Here is a 14,521-nt window from a genome sequence, read left to right on the forward strand (position 1 = left end):
TTGATTGTTTGAATAGATCCCCTTCCCCAAGTTAGAGCTTGCACATTTGAGGAAATAGTACCCAATGTTTCATTTTGTAGAAAAATTTCATGAAGGTAGTGTTTGTTGTATTTTTCATTGATATATTATGTAATTCATAAGGAATAAATTGGTAGATAAATCGAAAATAAATGAGAGACTCACCAACTACATATTCCGGACTCGGTGTCGGCAACTCAAGATATGGACGTGTTCTGGAAATCACTGAGTTCTTTGAATCCAAAAGACCATTCTCTAAGAGATGAGTATAGGTCAACATTCTCTGCAGAGCTAGGTCGATATCTTCAACTGTAGGGTACTCATCCTATGAAAAAGACATGTACGATAAATCGAATCATTCTTGAGATAAATTTCTTACAAGAAAACATGCTATGGGCTATGTCTATCTGCTCACTGATCAACAATCATCAAAGACCTCATCTATATATGCTTCAATGAACAAGAACAATTATCCAGGTGATTCAGGTGCAATTGAAATCAAAATTAAAAATTAAATTTAAAATACTTTAAATTTTATTCTTAGCCTAGTCTTTCCTCCAATGTCATAATTTGTATTATGATTATAGTGTTTTATACAATAAATGAATGAATTACATTGGAATACAATGTGATCAAGTTGTTAGGAAACCAAACAATGAGCCTCGGACGGACAGGATGAACGGAAATTATAATGGAAAAGCCAAAACAAGATTTAAGGACATGGATATACGACTTTCAACTTGTAATGTTAGGACTATGTTACAGCCGGGAAAAATGCACGAAATTGCCAAGGAAATAGAGAATTTTAAATTGGATGTTGTCGCAATACAGGAAATGAGGTGGCAAGGGCAAGGTAGGATAGACAAAAAAGATTTCACTCTGCTGTATAGTGGAACAGAGGTAAGGTCTGGAATGAGTGGAGTAGGTTTTATTATTACCAGACGGTGGAAAAAGAGCATCCTAAGTTGGGCCCCAATTAACGAAAGAATTTGCCTTCTTAGATTGAAAGGAAAGTTCCGACATATTTCTTTGGTATCAGTGTATGCGCCTACGGAGGACAGCGACGAAGTGGGCAAAGATAGTTTTTACGACCTGATAGCCGCAGAATATGATAAACTACCGAAATATGACACCATTATAATACTGGGAGATTTTAATGCAAAAGTAGGAAAGAAGACTTATCTGAAGCCAGTAGCAGGAAAATACTCAATGCATGAGGAATGCAATGAGAATGGTAGAAGAATAGTTCAATTTGCGTTAGAGAAGAACTTAATAATCAAGAGCACATGCTTCCCTCATAAAAATATTCATAAAGGTACATGGAGAATACCTGGAACACAAAATGTGAACCAGATAGATCATGTGCTAATATCGGCAAGACATGCTTCATCTATCACAGATGTGAGATCATTAAGAGACCCAAACTGTGACTCTGATTATCATTTGGTGCGAGCAGTTCTCAGAGAAAGATTGACGCTTGCACAAGCTACTAAGGGGGAGAGAAGGATAAAGTGGGACATGGAAAAACTGTGGCAGGGGGAGTGACGGACAAGGTTTGAGGAAAAAATGGAAAGACGATTGGAGTTCCCAATCGAACTATCGGAAACCCCTGAAGAATTTAATAGCAACAGAGCATGGAATGATATGAAGCACGCCATGACAGAGGTGATTAAAAACACTGTGAGAGAAAAAAGAATTGAAAGAAATGGAGAATGGTTCGATGAAGAATGTAGTAGGGCACTGCAAAGAAAGAATGAAGCATGGAGAGATATGATGGGTAGGGAAACGCGGCGTAAAAGAGAGAGATACAAGGAACTCAGAAGAACTGCAAGCAGAATATGCAGGAAGAAAAAGAGAGAGTGGCAAAAGAAGCGATTAGAAGACATTGAGACGGCGTACCTGCGGAATGATGTAGGAGGATTCTATCAGAGGGTCGATACAATAAAGAGAGGGTCGATACAATAAAGAGAGGGTCGATACAATAAAGAGAGGGTCGGTACAATAAAGAGAGGGTATCAACCCGGATCAAAGTTATGTAAAGATCAAGAGGGACAAATAATTGGAGAAGAAAATAAAATATTAGAAAGGTGGGAGGAATATTTCAAGGAGCAGCTGAGTATAGAGAGAGATAATGAAGAGTTTGCCGAGGAAATAATGACTGCTGATCCTCTAGTGGAGCCGCCGACCATGCGGGAAGTGCAGGAGGCTATCGATAAGCTGAAGAGTAATAAAGCACCTGGAAGTGATTATATACCTGCTGAGGTATATAAGTGTGGGGGACAAAAACTAACAAGATTATGTCATGAACTGATAACTGGAATATGGGTGAGTGAGGAAATGCCGGATGAATGGAAAAGAGGAATAATTTGTCCTATTTTTAAGAAAGGGGACAAACTCATGTGCAATAATTATAGGGGAATAACACTGCTCAACATAGCCTATAACATATTCTCCACAATTATTTTCAAGCGAGTGACGTTATATGCAGAGGAAGAACTCAGTGAAGTTCAGTGTGGGTTCAGAAACAACAGAGGGACAACGGACCAAATATTTGTAATGAGGCAGACAATGGACAAGTGCTATGAGTTTAATGTAGACATGCACATTGTATTTGTTGACTTTCGGCAGGCGTTCGACAGTGTAGACAGGAAGCAGTTACCTACAGTACTTACCAGGTGTGGTTTACCAAGAAAGTTGGTAAAAATGGCCTTACTCACAATGGAAGGTGCAAGAGCTTGTGTCAGAATAGATAACAAGTTAAGTATCTAAGAATCTAGAGTGAATAGAGGCGTAAGGCAGGGTGATGCACTCTCGGCAGTTATCTTTAACCTGGCACTTGATGTTATTCTTAAAGCATTGCAGACAAGCGGCAGTATTGTAACTAAGTCCAAGCAAGCATATTCGTACGCAGATGATGTGGTGCTTATATCAAGAAGCAAAGCTGGTGTGGTTGACATGCTCTAAACTCTAAAAAATGAAGGTGAGGAGTTGGGTCTTGAGATTAATATAGAAAAATCTAAGTATCTTATGATGTCAGCAAACGAGAGAAGAAGACATGTTGGTGATCTGGAATGTGAGGGAGGAGTTTGGCTTCAAAATGTGAGGCAGTTCAAGTACTTGGGTTCGCTTCTCAATAGTGAGAACAAGGTACGAGCGGACGTGGAAAGCAAGATTTTAGCTGCAAACAAGGCGTACTTTGTCCACATGAAACTAATGAAGTCAAAGCTCTTATCACGCATGTCTAAGCTGCGGCTATACAAAACACTGATCAGACCAGTGGCCACCTATGGTGCTGAGACGTGGACGCTGACTAGTAGAGAAGAGCAAGCATTGCGTGTTTTTGAGAGAAAAATTGTAACGCGTATCATGGGACCAGTCAGGACAGAATATGGGTGGCGTATCAGAAATAATGAAGAGATTGCCAATTTCATGGGACCAGAAGATATTGTACGAGTTATAAAGGTGCAACGGTTGAGATGGTTGGGGCATGTCCAGAGAATGGAGCACTGCAGACTACCGCAAAAGTTGTTAAAAAGTAAAATGATTGGTACGCGTAGAAGAGGGAAGGCTCAGGAGGAGATGGCTGGAGGATGTGAGGGCTGATTTGCGTGTTTTGGGCATCAGAGGATGGGAGAATGTGGCGGAGAGGAGAGACGATTGGAGGCGAATTGTGCAGGAGACCAAGGTCCACATCGGACTGTAGCGCCAATGAAAGTGAAAGTGACAATGTGAACATCATTTAATAGTTCATTCAGCTGGCTCGAAAAAAAATCAATATTATTATTTTTAATTTAACCTTGACCATATATTGAGCTTATTGATTGCACAAGAGATGATTGAAGATTAAACTGCGATCTTAGCACTCACTTCTAACTGACAAAAACACAAAACTCATAAAAACCGTCAACATGACGGCTCACTATTTTATCGTTGGAAGTAATCATTCATTCATTTGGTTTATCGTATTGTGAGAGATTTTGCTGGGTATAGGTACATTGGAGAGGAACACCTGCAAAGGTATGAGTGTTCGATCCACGTCAACCTGAATTACCGGTCAAATAATACTTATAATATGTATTTGTTTTTTGTTAACGAAGATTAAATTGCAGAACTAATTCTGGACTGCAAAACCTGCTCCTTAGCCGAGTTGACTAAGGCGTTGCACCCTTCAGTCTGCTAGTGCTGCCTGGTCTTCTTCTTCTTCAGGCTAGGGCCACACGAGCGCACATAGTGCGTCCGTTACAACTTACTTTTTGCGGCCGTCGCCAATGACACCACACGAGCGTTGAGTGTGAAGCGTCAACGTCAGTTATCTATCCCAATGTGCCGTTTTCACAGCGTTGGGTGGCCGCTTCGGATCCATCTTTTCCACTGCTCTCTGTCCGCAGCCATTCTCTTCAACTGATTCACGGTCTTGCCTCTTTCTGCTGTTATCCGTGAAACTGTCGCCTCCCATGTCACCCGTGGTCTTCCTGTCGGTCGTCTGCCTTGTGCCCTGGCCTCCATGTATTGGCGAGGCTTTCTGTTTTCGTCCATTCTCAGGAGATGTCCATACCAGGAGAGTATTGATTGTTGTTTCAACCGCTTTAATGTGCAATTTTTCCCTTATGCGGTCATTTCTCACTCTGTCTCGTCTTGTTTTTCCAACTATTCTTTGGATACATTTCATTTGGACCGCATTTATTTGGCTTTTCTCTTTTTTACTGACTGTCCAACTTTCACTTCCATACAATAGGATGGGCTCAATGGTTGAAACAGTGCTGCCTGTTCGCGGGTTCGAATCCCTCCGAATCCCATCGAATAGGCATGGACGTTTGATCATCTCATAATTCACTCACGCACTTCCCATTACCCACACACAAGCCAAAGATCATGCGGGCATCATCCGCAATAAAAAAATCTGAACAAGTATCTAGATACCAGAAATATCTAAAATATTTAATCTAAATATCTAGACATGGACGTTTGATCATCTCATAATTCACCCTCGCTCTTCTCATTACCCACGCACAAGCCAAAGCTCATGTGGGCATCATCCGAAATAAAAAAAATGTTGAACAAATATCTAGAACAGCCTTAAATGGAAATATTCACCTCATTTGTGATGAAAACCCAATCTGAAAAATCATTATCAATGCTCCTTTCGTGAGATTCGAGGTCGAGTCGTGATGCTTTCTTCCAGAGACTGTCAAACATTGGAGATGTTAACCACGATATGGCCGGATAGAAAGTTGCAATGGGGATGTCGTGATCCACTATCGTCCTACAAGGATTGCTTATGATAACTTGAGGTAGAGTTCCATACCCTTTAACTTCAACAAGAATTGGATTTGCAGTGTTCACCTGAAAACATAAGAGAAATACGAATGAATAATTCCTAAAAAGAAGTGGAGATTTGTTTCCATGATGATTTTTTATGTTTAACAAATAATTTATGTATGTGATGATAGCGCTCTGACAAGCAGTGTACTGAGGAATAATCCTATAGGAAGGAGACCAACTGGAAGGCCAAAAACTAGATGGTGGGACCAGGTCCGGAAAGATATGAGGAGGATGGGCCTAAAAGAGGAGGACGCGGGTGACCGAAACTTGTGGAGAGGCTTAGTTGATGAGGCTAAGTACCGACTGGGGTACGAGTGGCCACCGCAGTAAGTAAGTATGTGATTATAGCCAGAAATAATTTTTCTATTTTATCTTGTAAATTATTAAACGCTAAACTTATGCAAGCATACATCTTCAATGAGAGTTGGTGATATCATTTGATATCATTCTTAATACTCATGTAAGAATAAAATTGATATCCGGAATAATTAACAAAATTATTTAAAGCAATGAAGTTTCAAATATATTTTTGTTGGATGGTTTCTAAATAAGGGTATAGGCCTACTTGTGCGAAAGTAAAGCGAGGTTATGATTGACAAGCTTGGCCGGATTGGACTCAGAAACGTTTCGCCAGCACTAAAGGTTGATAGCATGCCCCATCAAACTCAGCCTGTATCTTTCAATTTCTAATTAATAAAAACAATATAAAAAACTTGAAGTACCCTTTATTGAAAACTTAAAAATATTTAACGACTAGTTTCGACCATAGGTCATTTTCAACTTGAAAATAATTTTAACAACTAGTTTCGACCATAGGTCATTTTCAACTTGAAAATAATTTTAACGACTAGTTTCGACCATAGGTCATTTTCAACTTGAAAATAATTTTAACGACTAGTTTCGACCATAGGTCATTTTCAAGTTCAAAATGTAGTACCCTTTATTAAAGACTTCAAAATATTTTAACGACTAGTTTCGACCATAGGTCATTTTCAAGTTGATAATAAAGGGAACTACATTTTGAACTTGAAAATGACCTATGGTCGATACTAGTGCGTTAGTATCTAGGAGTATTATTCGATAAACGTTTGAAATGGAGCTCCAATATCATTTTCACTAGGAATAAATTAAGGAAATTATTATACATTTTCAATTTTCCAAGTAAAATCATGAATATTGAAATGCTTAAGCAAGTATATTATGCGTATGCCCAATCTATCTTACAGTATGGTATCTTAGCTTGGGGAGGCGCCATAAAGACTGTCTTGAATCCCTTGGAAGTGACTCAAAAATCTATTATTAAAACGGCGTTACAGAAAAATAGTAGGTACCCTACTGAAACCCTATTTAACGAGTTTAAAGTATTTAATATTAATCAGCTGTATGTTCGATCCCTACTTATGCACATCTAAGTAGATAGACCAGACATATTCGCTCAAGTCCAACATGACTACACAACCAGGAGCTCGGTGAACGTTGGCATTGTTATTCCTAGAGTATCCAAATCAAAAAACGCAACAAATTCCTTCTATAAAGCAAATATACTTTTCTTAAAACTCCCCCAACACATTAAAGACATTGAAGCACGGTCCATAGGCGTATACAAACGCCACATTAATAGATGGCTATTGGAGGTTGGTAGGATAAGAATTTTAGATTTTCTTAAATCAAATTATACTTTTTGATGAGACTAGCCTTAATGCATGCTGAGTCGGTTGGCCATTGTTCTAATCCGTTTCTCTTGTTCTTGGCTTGACAGTGAGTTTTCTGCCCCTCATTCATTTTTCTCTCTCTTCTTCTTCTTCTTCTTCATTTCATACTTCATTTTTCCATATTTCATTTCAATCTTTTCCATCTTTCACATATATTGTCATGTTTTTCATTATGTTGACTTATTATGAACTATTTTCATTAGGAACTATTCAGATTGCTACTCTTTCCTACACACAGGCATTTTGCCCATGAATGGAAAAAATGCTTATTATTTTTATTTGAAATGTATTATGTTTGTAACATGAAATAAATAAATAAAAATATTTTGAAGTTTATAAAAAAGGGTACTACAAGTTTTTATATTGTTTTTATTAATTTGAACAAAAGTAGCCCATATGAGTGGAGTGATTTTTCCATTTTTGTGTAAAAAATATTTTTATTTATTCTAGACTGGCGTACTTCGCACTGGGGAAAATTTTCGTGTTGTAAAATGCAATCTTCTTCTGAGGAAACATAAAAAGTAACAAAATTATTCATTATTTTGTCAAAATCACGAGGATAGTCTCCATCACAGTTGAAAAGTCCCAGCAAAAAAGTTCTTTTGACAGTTCTTGGAGATTCTACACATTCCTCGTTTTCTGTCTCACAGTCAGAGAATTTTTCTCCTGTTTCAAAGGAGAATCCATTGAAAGGGTAAATTTGTTTTCCACTCTCAAAAAATGGATCGCAATCGAACCCGCAACCTTTGATGCATGAGCCGTGTGTGCTACCAATAACGCCACGGAATCACTTGGAGAAAGCTAACAATTTCGTTGGGGCTCTATCGTTGCTTAAACTTATCACAAACTGAATAATATTATTATTAAATTTAATAGAATTATAGTACTTTTTGAATTAATGAAATAATAAGACAATAATACAAATTGTAGGTATTATTATTTTTTATTATTTTATTAATTTTAAAGGGTAGGTACTATAATTCTATTTTATAAATACAAGAAAGTATCCATGAATTCATACATTTATTAAATTAAAATTGATTGAATGATAAGAATGAAAATAGGCCTATATCCATCCTCGATAAATTCAGAATCTTTGTACAAAATTGCTTGGTAATCAGTTGCATCGTCCATTTCTTATCATGTACAAGGTCAGGTATAAGGTATAGGTATATAAGGTAAGGTATAAGGTAACTCCTTTCTTCAATGTTGTTTTCCATCACGAACTGCTTATACTATTAAATCACTTTTTGTTATTGGAAATAAAGAATAGCAGACAAATTTCTTCAATCCATCTTCCAACCAGGAAGATGGCGGACCTGCCGAAAGATCTTGTTACAGTGAATAAATTCATCCATTGAAGAAATTTGACTGGTAGTCGTTCTTCCCAATAACATAAAAAGGTGCGTACAGATATAAGTGCCGCGAACATGAGCAATTCACTTTTAATCAGCTGACTATATCTGTATTTTTACAGAAACGGTAAGATACAGATATAAAAAGCTTGGCATCAGCTGATTAAAAGTGAATTGCTCATGTTCGCGACGCGTATATCTGTACGCACCTTTTTATGTTATTGGGAAGAACGACTAGCAGTCGAATTTCTTCAATAAATGAATTTATTCACTCACTGTGACAACTAGATCTTTTGGCAGGTTCGCCATCTTCCTGGTTGGAAGATGGATTGAAGAAATTTGACTGCTATTCTTTATTTTTGATAACCTAAATTATAAACCTTTATTTTTGAGTTACCTAAAGTAACTCCTTTCTTTATTAATAAGAAGGTGATTTACCTGTATGATGAACTCATCTTTGAGTTGTTGACATATTCTGGGGTAGTAAGTGACTTGTATTGTGGCCGAGCTGAGTCCGGCTATTTTCTGGAAGGTTGGACTGACCACAAACAGTCCAGAGTTCAGAAGAGCTTCACTGTGTTCCACAAGGTTCTTGTTGGCAGTTACGTGGAGCTCCATCTCACACAGGTTTGTGATGGTGATGTTTTGACGGTGCATGTCATTGAATGACTGAAAACAGTCATGAATATTAGTATATTTCGTACGTTGGGCCGAAAATGTGCGTTTACCGGCTCGAAATCAGTTTTGAAAACTAGAGAAGATTGAGAGCCGGTAACACATTTTTTCGCCACACTGCACAGAAAGCAGCTGTTTTCCAGTCCCTACGTAGATCTGAAAGACCTTGTTTGCAGACGACGTCAGAAAAGGGTTTCTTTTCCGGTCTAGGCCAGAAAGTTGTCTCTTTCCAGCCGCTCATGGAAGTAGTTAATAAGTCATCCGCTAGATCGGGCGAGTGTCCACTTTCATCATCAGTGCTGAAGTCGCCATGATTTCAGTTCCAGTTTCGAATCAAACTAATTCGCTTCGCAACCAGTTTTATTCAATTATGTATTGTTGATTAGTGCATTCCGAATTTTCAAAAATGCTTGAAGATGACTGTGGTATTCCAAGTGAAATTTTAAAAGAATCTGAAATCCAGACTGCAAATCTTCTACCACTAAAATCAAGAGATAGGTACGATAGCTTAACGAGTATTCTTTATTTTGTATTCTTTATTTATTTTGTCAGCAATACCTGTAGTGTGGCGAAAAATATCGTTCGCACCACGGGCAAAAATGTTTTTCCAGCTCTCAATCTTTTCTAGTCCTCGGCCTACGGCCTCGGACTTGAAAACCGATTTCGAGCTGGAAAAATCTCATTTTTTGCTCTAGGTGCGAAATATACTATTGCCAGTGGTGGAATAGTATATTTCGCACCTAGGGCCGAAAATGAGACTTTTCCGGCTCGAAATCGGTTTTCAAATCCGAGGCCGTAGGCCGAGGACTGGAAAAGATTGAGAGCCGGAAAAACATTTTTGCCCATGGTGAGAACGTTATTTTTCGCCACACACAAAAATAAACAATATAAATATGAGAATAATAGTTTATTAGGCACTTCCGAAAGCAAAACAGGAAGGTCATAGCTCTAGCAAATCTGAGGTAATCTGAATATCAGGAAATTGTCCAAGTAATTTATTTTTTATTCTGATTTGTCTAAATAACCTAAAAGATTATGTTCAATTATGTAAGAGGTTGAGTTTATACTTTTTATTCTTCCAAATGACAATAAGATAATATTATTATAAATGTTTTGATTCTTGAATAATAAACACAAATAATGAAAAGTTTTTTGATCAGCTGTTTTAGCACACTTGAAATTTGGCCAATCTGAATGTCAACGTCAACAATGTTTGTTGTCGTTGACTTCGGAAGTTTAGGTTAGAAGTTCTATCCTACTATGAAAATCTAATTTGAATAATTCATAATATATATCTTATCTGTATTTTATTTATTCAAATAAAATGATAGTATCTTATTGCAGAATACTTAACTTATTCAATTCTAGAAGCATAAACTAATTCCGTTTCATAAACTATTTTGTAAACACATTCACATCAAATCAGAATCAGCTGACTCCAAGGTTATTTTACAGCCCTAGGGCCGTAAAACTTTTACCGGCCTGGTCAGAAAACAATCATTTTCGGCCTCCATATGACGCACGAAAACCAGCTCATTACATCCAAGTGGGGCGAAAACGCTATTTTTCGCTACCACATATTATTAAGATGAAGTTGAAAATAATTAATACTAGTTATTTTACACCCGAGAAATAACTATTACAAAAAAATATTAATTACACTCGAATCAGCTGACATGCAACGCATTGAACAATCAAACCGGGAGGCTACCTATATGCATCGACAATGACCCTGAATCAGCTGACATTCAAGATTATTTTACCGGCCTAGGCCCGAAAATTATATTTTTCCGGCGATCTCGCCAGAAATGGATCGTTTTCGGCCCTCATATGTGGTATGAAAAACAGTTCATTATGTCCAAGTGTGGCAAAAATATTAATTTCGTATATTATCCAAAGAAGGTATATGAGTGGATTCCGGCTAAGAGGAGGAAACGAGGACGACCACGTTTGGCAGCAAAACATAGAAGAGGCCATGGTGAGCAGAGGCATCCCAACAAGACGTATGGAGAGATAGAGGCAGATGGCGTGTTGAGTGCGGGAAACGGCCGGGAAGGCTGTAAAACCCCGCGTATGAGGTATAAGGTAAGGATATTATTCAAAAGACAGAACTGAAATATCTGAGATACCTTGTTAGTTCGTTGTACTTTCATCCTGTTGCAATAGTTAAATTGATTTGTATTAAATATTTACTTACTCCTTGGCTCTACAACCAATTGATGGTCTTGGCCTCCCTTAATACGCCTCTCCATTCATCTCGATCCTGTCCCTTCCCTCTCCATCCAGATGATGCCCATCTGCCTCAAGTCAGCCTCTCTTTGTATCAAATAATATGTAGCCTACGGTATTTTCAAGGTATGAATTTTAAAATGATAAATTAATAAATATCGTACAGTACGCGTCTCATAACTTTGCCTCCGTGACTTGTTAACGGCATATAACACTACCTCCGTAAACAAAGCCATAGCGCATGACAGGTGGTTGATGGTGACGTCAGCACAGGTAGGGCTCCTACACCAATAAAAACACGAATAGATCAGCTGAAACTAACAAATGTTATTGGTGTAGTAGCCCTACCTGTGCTGACGTCACCAGAATTGCACGATGGCTTTGTTTACGGAGGTAGTGCATATAGGCTAGGTATGGTTCCCGGGGAAATATTATTACTTCTCCAAAAACATAAGAAGGAACTACATGGAAGAAGCTCCCTACAGGGCTTTCTTGAAGGAAGCACCCTACACACAGAGAGTTGCAACGTATCACCAACAATTGAAAGAGCATAATAGAAATGTTGAACGAATGTCAACAGATAGATAGGCTGTGTTGTGCTAAAAAGACGTAACTCCAAAAATCTCCTTGTGTATCTTTTCGGATGCAACACGTTGCTTTTGAGAAGATACTAAAGAACATCTGTTGCTTATGGATACATTTTCAAAGACGTTCGATGTTTTTGAACGGGTAGTATTGTAGTCTAGTGGCCCTCCGCCGATAGGCAAAGCTACAGGATACGGACTGTACAAATGTATCATGAAATATATACAGAGTGTTCGGAAAGTCACTGTGCACCAAGTGATTCATTTCTATCATTCAGGTAAAAGTACCCAGAGACTTTCAGAACACTCTTTACATAGCAGTACTCACCCTGAACCCGAAATCGACATGTCTTGGTTCCAGACTGTACTGCACTTGCGCAGATCCACCAAATATGGTCACCGTTTGACATCGACCGCCGATAACATGGCAAGATGCTTCAATGATATACGATTTCATGAAACAAGGGAAAAATGTGAACGTGATCCTCAGATTTTTATACCCTTCAATTTGTCCAAAACTGGGGTTGATATTCAGCACCTGCGATTGAAAAAAAACAAATGTTCTCAACTTAGATGAATAGATAGATTAAATAGCATCCACTGCCCGCCTGAACAGGGGATCAGGAACTTGTCAAAAAATCTAAATGGTCGAACAAAAAAGACACAGCCCACAGTACCAAATACACAAGACACAGGAAAAGAAAGCATTAAGCAATTCATGTGGAGTAATGTTCAATGTACTCTTCCTTTGAGTAGAAAGCACTCTTGGAGAAATCTATTTTTAATTGAGATCTTAAGTCGCGTTCATTCATACTCTTTATGTCATCAGGTAAAATATTATATAATAGAATGCCAGAGCTTCTGACGCCTCTCTTAACCTAGCGCTGCAGTGCAGGATGGATTCTCACAGCTGGCATTGTTGTCATTTGAGATGGGTGTCTGGCTTGGAAGTGTTTCGGCCGCATTGCAGGAGGACTGTTAACGGTTACCGGAAGATCAACAGCTGGGTTTTTTCGTAATTTTTCATGATAGAGAAATTCTGATTGCAGATTCATTCTCAGCGACCCCAAGTTTAGCCAGAAGGCTCAGAATGTCAAAAATGTTTTTAAATAATTGAAAATCATCATGAAAAGTCATTAATATGGTAGTACACCACGTTTCTGGAAACTTTTTACTCGTGACTGGAGTTATTGATTATAGGTAACACAAAAATCAAAATAATCGTAAGAAAAGAAACTGCTGATGAACGCGAATAAGACCGCCACTCCATTGTTCTATTGTCTCGGCTGGTTGGCTGAGCCTGGCTGGAGGGATCAAATAACCGACTGGATTGATCTTACGTCTGTCCGCTAGGCGGAACTACGCCGACCATTGCTGGGTGGAAGATGTTACTGCGGCTGCTCGCATTCCCACCAACGCTGCTATTATTTGCTGTCTAAGCGCCTAGTCCGAGTCAGACAAGCATCCAGCCTGCACTACGTAGCTAGCTTTATAGAGAGCTAGAGACCTAGCTGATAGGTAGAATTTTAAATCTTTTTCGAATGAATGCTAATACATAAATAATGAACAGAATGTTTTTGGTAGTTTGAGTATACTAAATTCGATACTCTAGTTTTCCGAATCAGATCCCAGATTATACACTATTAGTGCAAAAGTATATATTTTGAATGAAGACGAACGAGTTCCTCCGACAACACCACCTTCTTGATTCAGCCATAACACCTCCACACCATTCCGTAAGGTGAAATTTGCGAGGTTCAACTATAATAATAATTCATTTATTTGATCCATAGATTTATATACATGAATGTAAGATCTTGTCAATCATAAGTTTACACAGAAGTTGTCAAGTACAGAGTAAAAATTGAATAAATATAATAAAATATATCAATTACAATCTATTTAGGCAGGCACTATTTGAGTGGCATATCACAGTTTGAGTTCAAAAAGTCTTCTATAGAGTAATAGAGGGCCTTTCAACTAAATAACTAAACAATTTTCTTCTTAAAGCTTTATCAGATACATTCATGGCTCCAGCAGGATGCTAGTTAAATAAATTGATTTAATAAATTTATAAAACTCGGCTATAATGGACAGATTTGGAATTACTACCATCGAGGTTTTCCTACTTACTTGCGAATCACTGGTACTGGCTTCTGATGTGAAAGAACAAAAAGAAGGTTTACAATCCATCACGCTTGAATTTCGTATCAATTCTCCGTCAATCACACAAGGCTGCAAAGATAGAGGTAATTGAATAGAGGTAATGATAGAATATATAATTATGAGAAAATAAATAATGATGAGACATGAGACAATACTTTACTCCAATTCCAAGAGGATCTCTCTGTCAATAAAATCGATAAGCTTAATAATAACCCTTTAAAGAACCGTATTTTTCTTTGAAATGATGGAATAAGTGTCAAATGAGTACTAAATTTTTTACGTTGAAAAGTTGTTAAGTTACACATTTTGTTAAAGGTATGTAAAAGGTATTTTTACAAGTAAAGGTATATTGACGAATGAATAAAGGAATAATAATAATAATAAATTCATTTATTCTTCCAATTTATACATTTCACATAATCAGAAATTATAAATAGTACAGTAGATATATAACAACATC

General features: G+C 37.7%; 1 protein-coding gene across 1 annotated transcript in view; it reads right to left on the minus strand.

Moving 5' to 3' along the window:
* LOC111051311 (hydrocephalus-inducing protein-like) overlaps positions 1-14,521 on the minus strand; it is a 65,235-nt gene that overhangs the window by 6,583 nt on the left and 44,131 nt on the right. The window contains exons 22-26 of the mRNA XM_039419871.1: positions 14,029-14,130; positions 12,224-12,433; positions 8,846-9,076; positions 5,113-5,361; positions 184-343 (exon numbers count right to left, since the gene is read on the minus strand). Coding sequence (XP_039275805.1) covers positions 184-343; positions 5,113-5,361; positions 8,846-9,076; positions 12,224-12,433; positions 14,029-14,130 — 952 coding nt within the window. The remainder of the gene's footprint in view (positions 1-183; positions 344-5,112; positions 5,362-8,845; positions 9,077-12,223; positions 12,434-14,028; positions 14,131-14,521) is intronic.

Source organism: Nilaparvata lugens, chromosome 1, assembly GCF_014356525.2.
Source record: "Nilaparvata lugens isolate BPH chromosome 1, ASM1435652v1, whole genome shotgun sequence".
NCBI classification, from domain to species: Eukaryota; Metazoa; Arthropoda; class Insecta; order Hemiptera; family Delphacidae; genus Nilaparvata; species Nilaparvata lugens.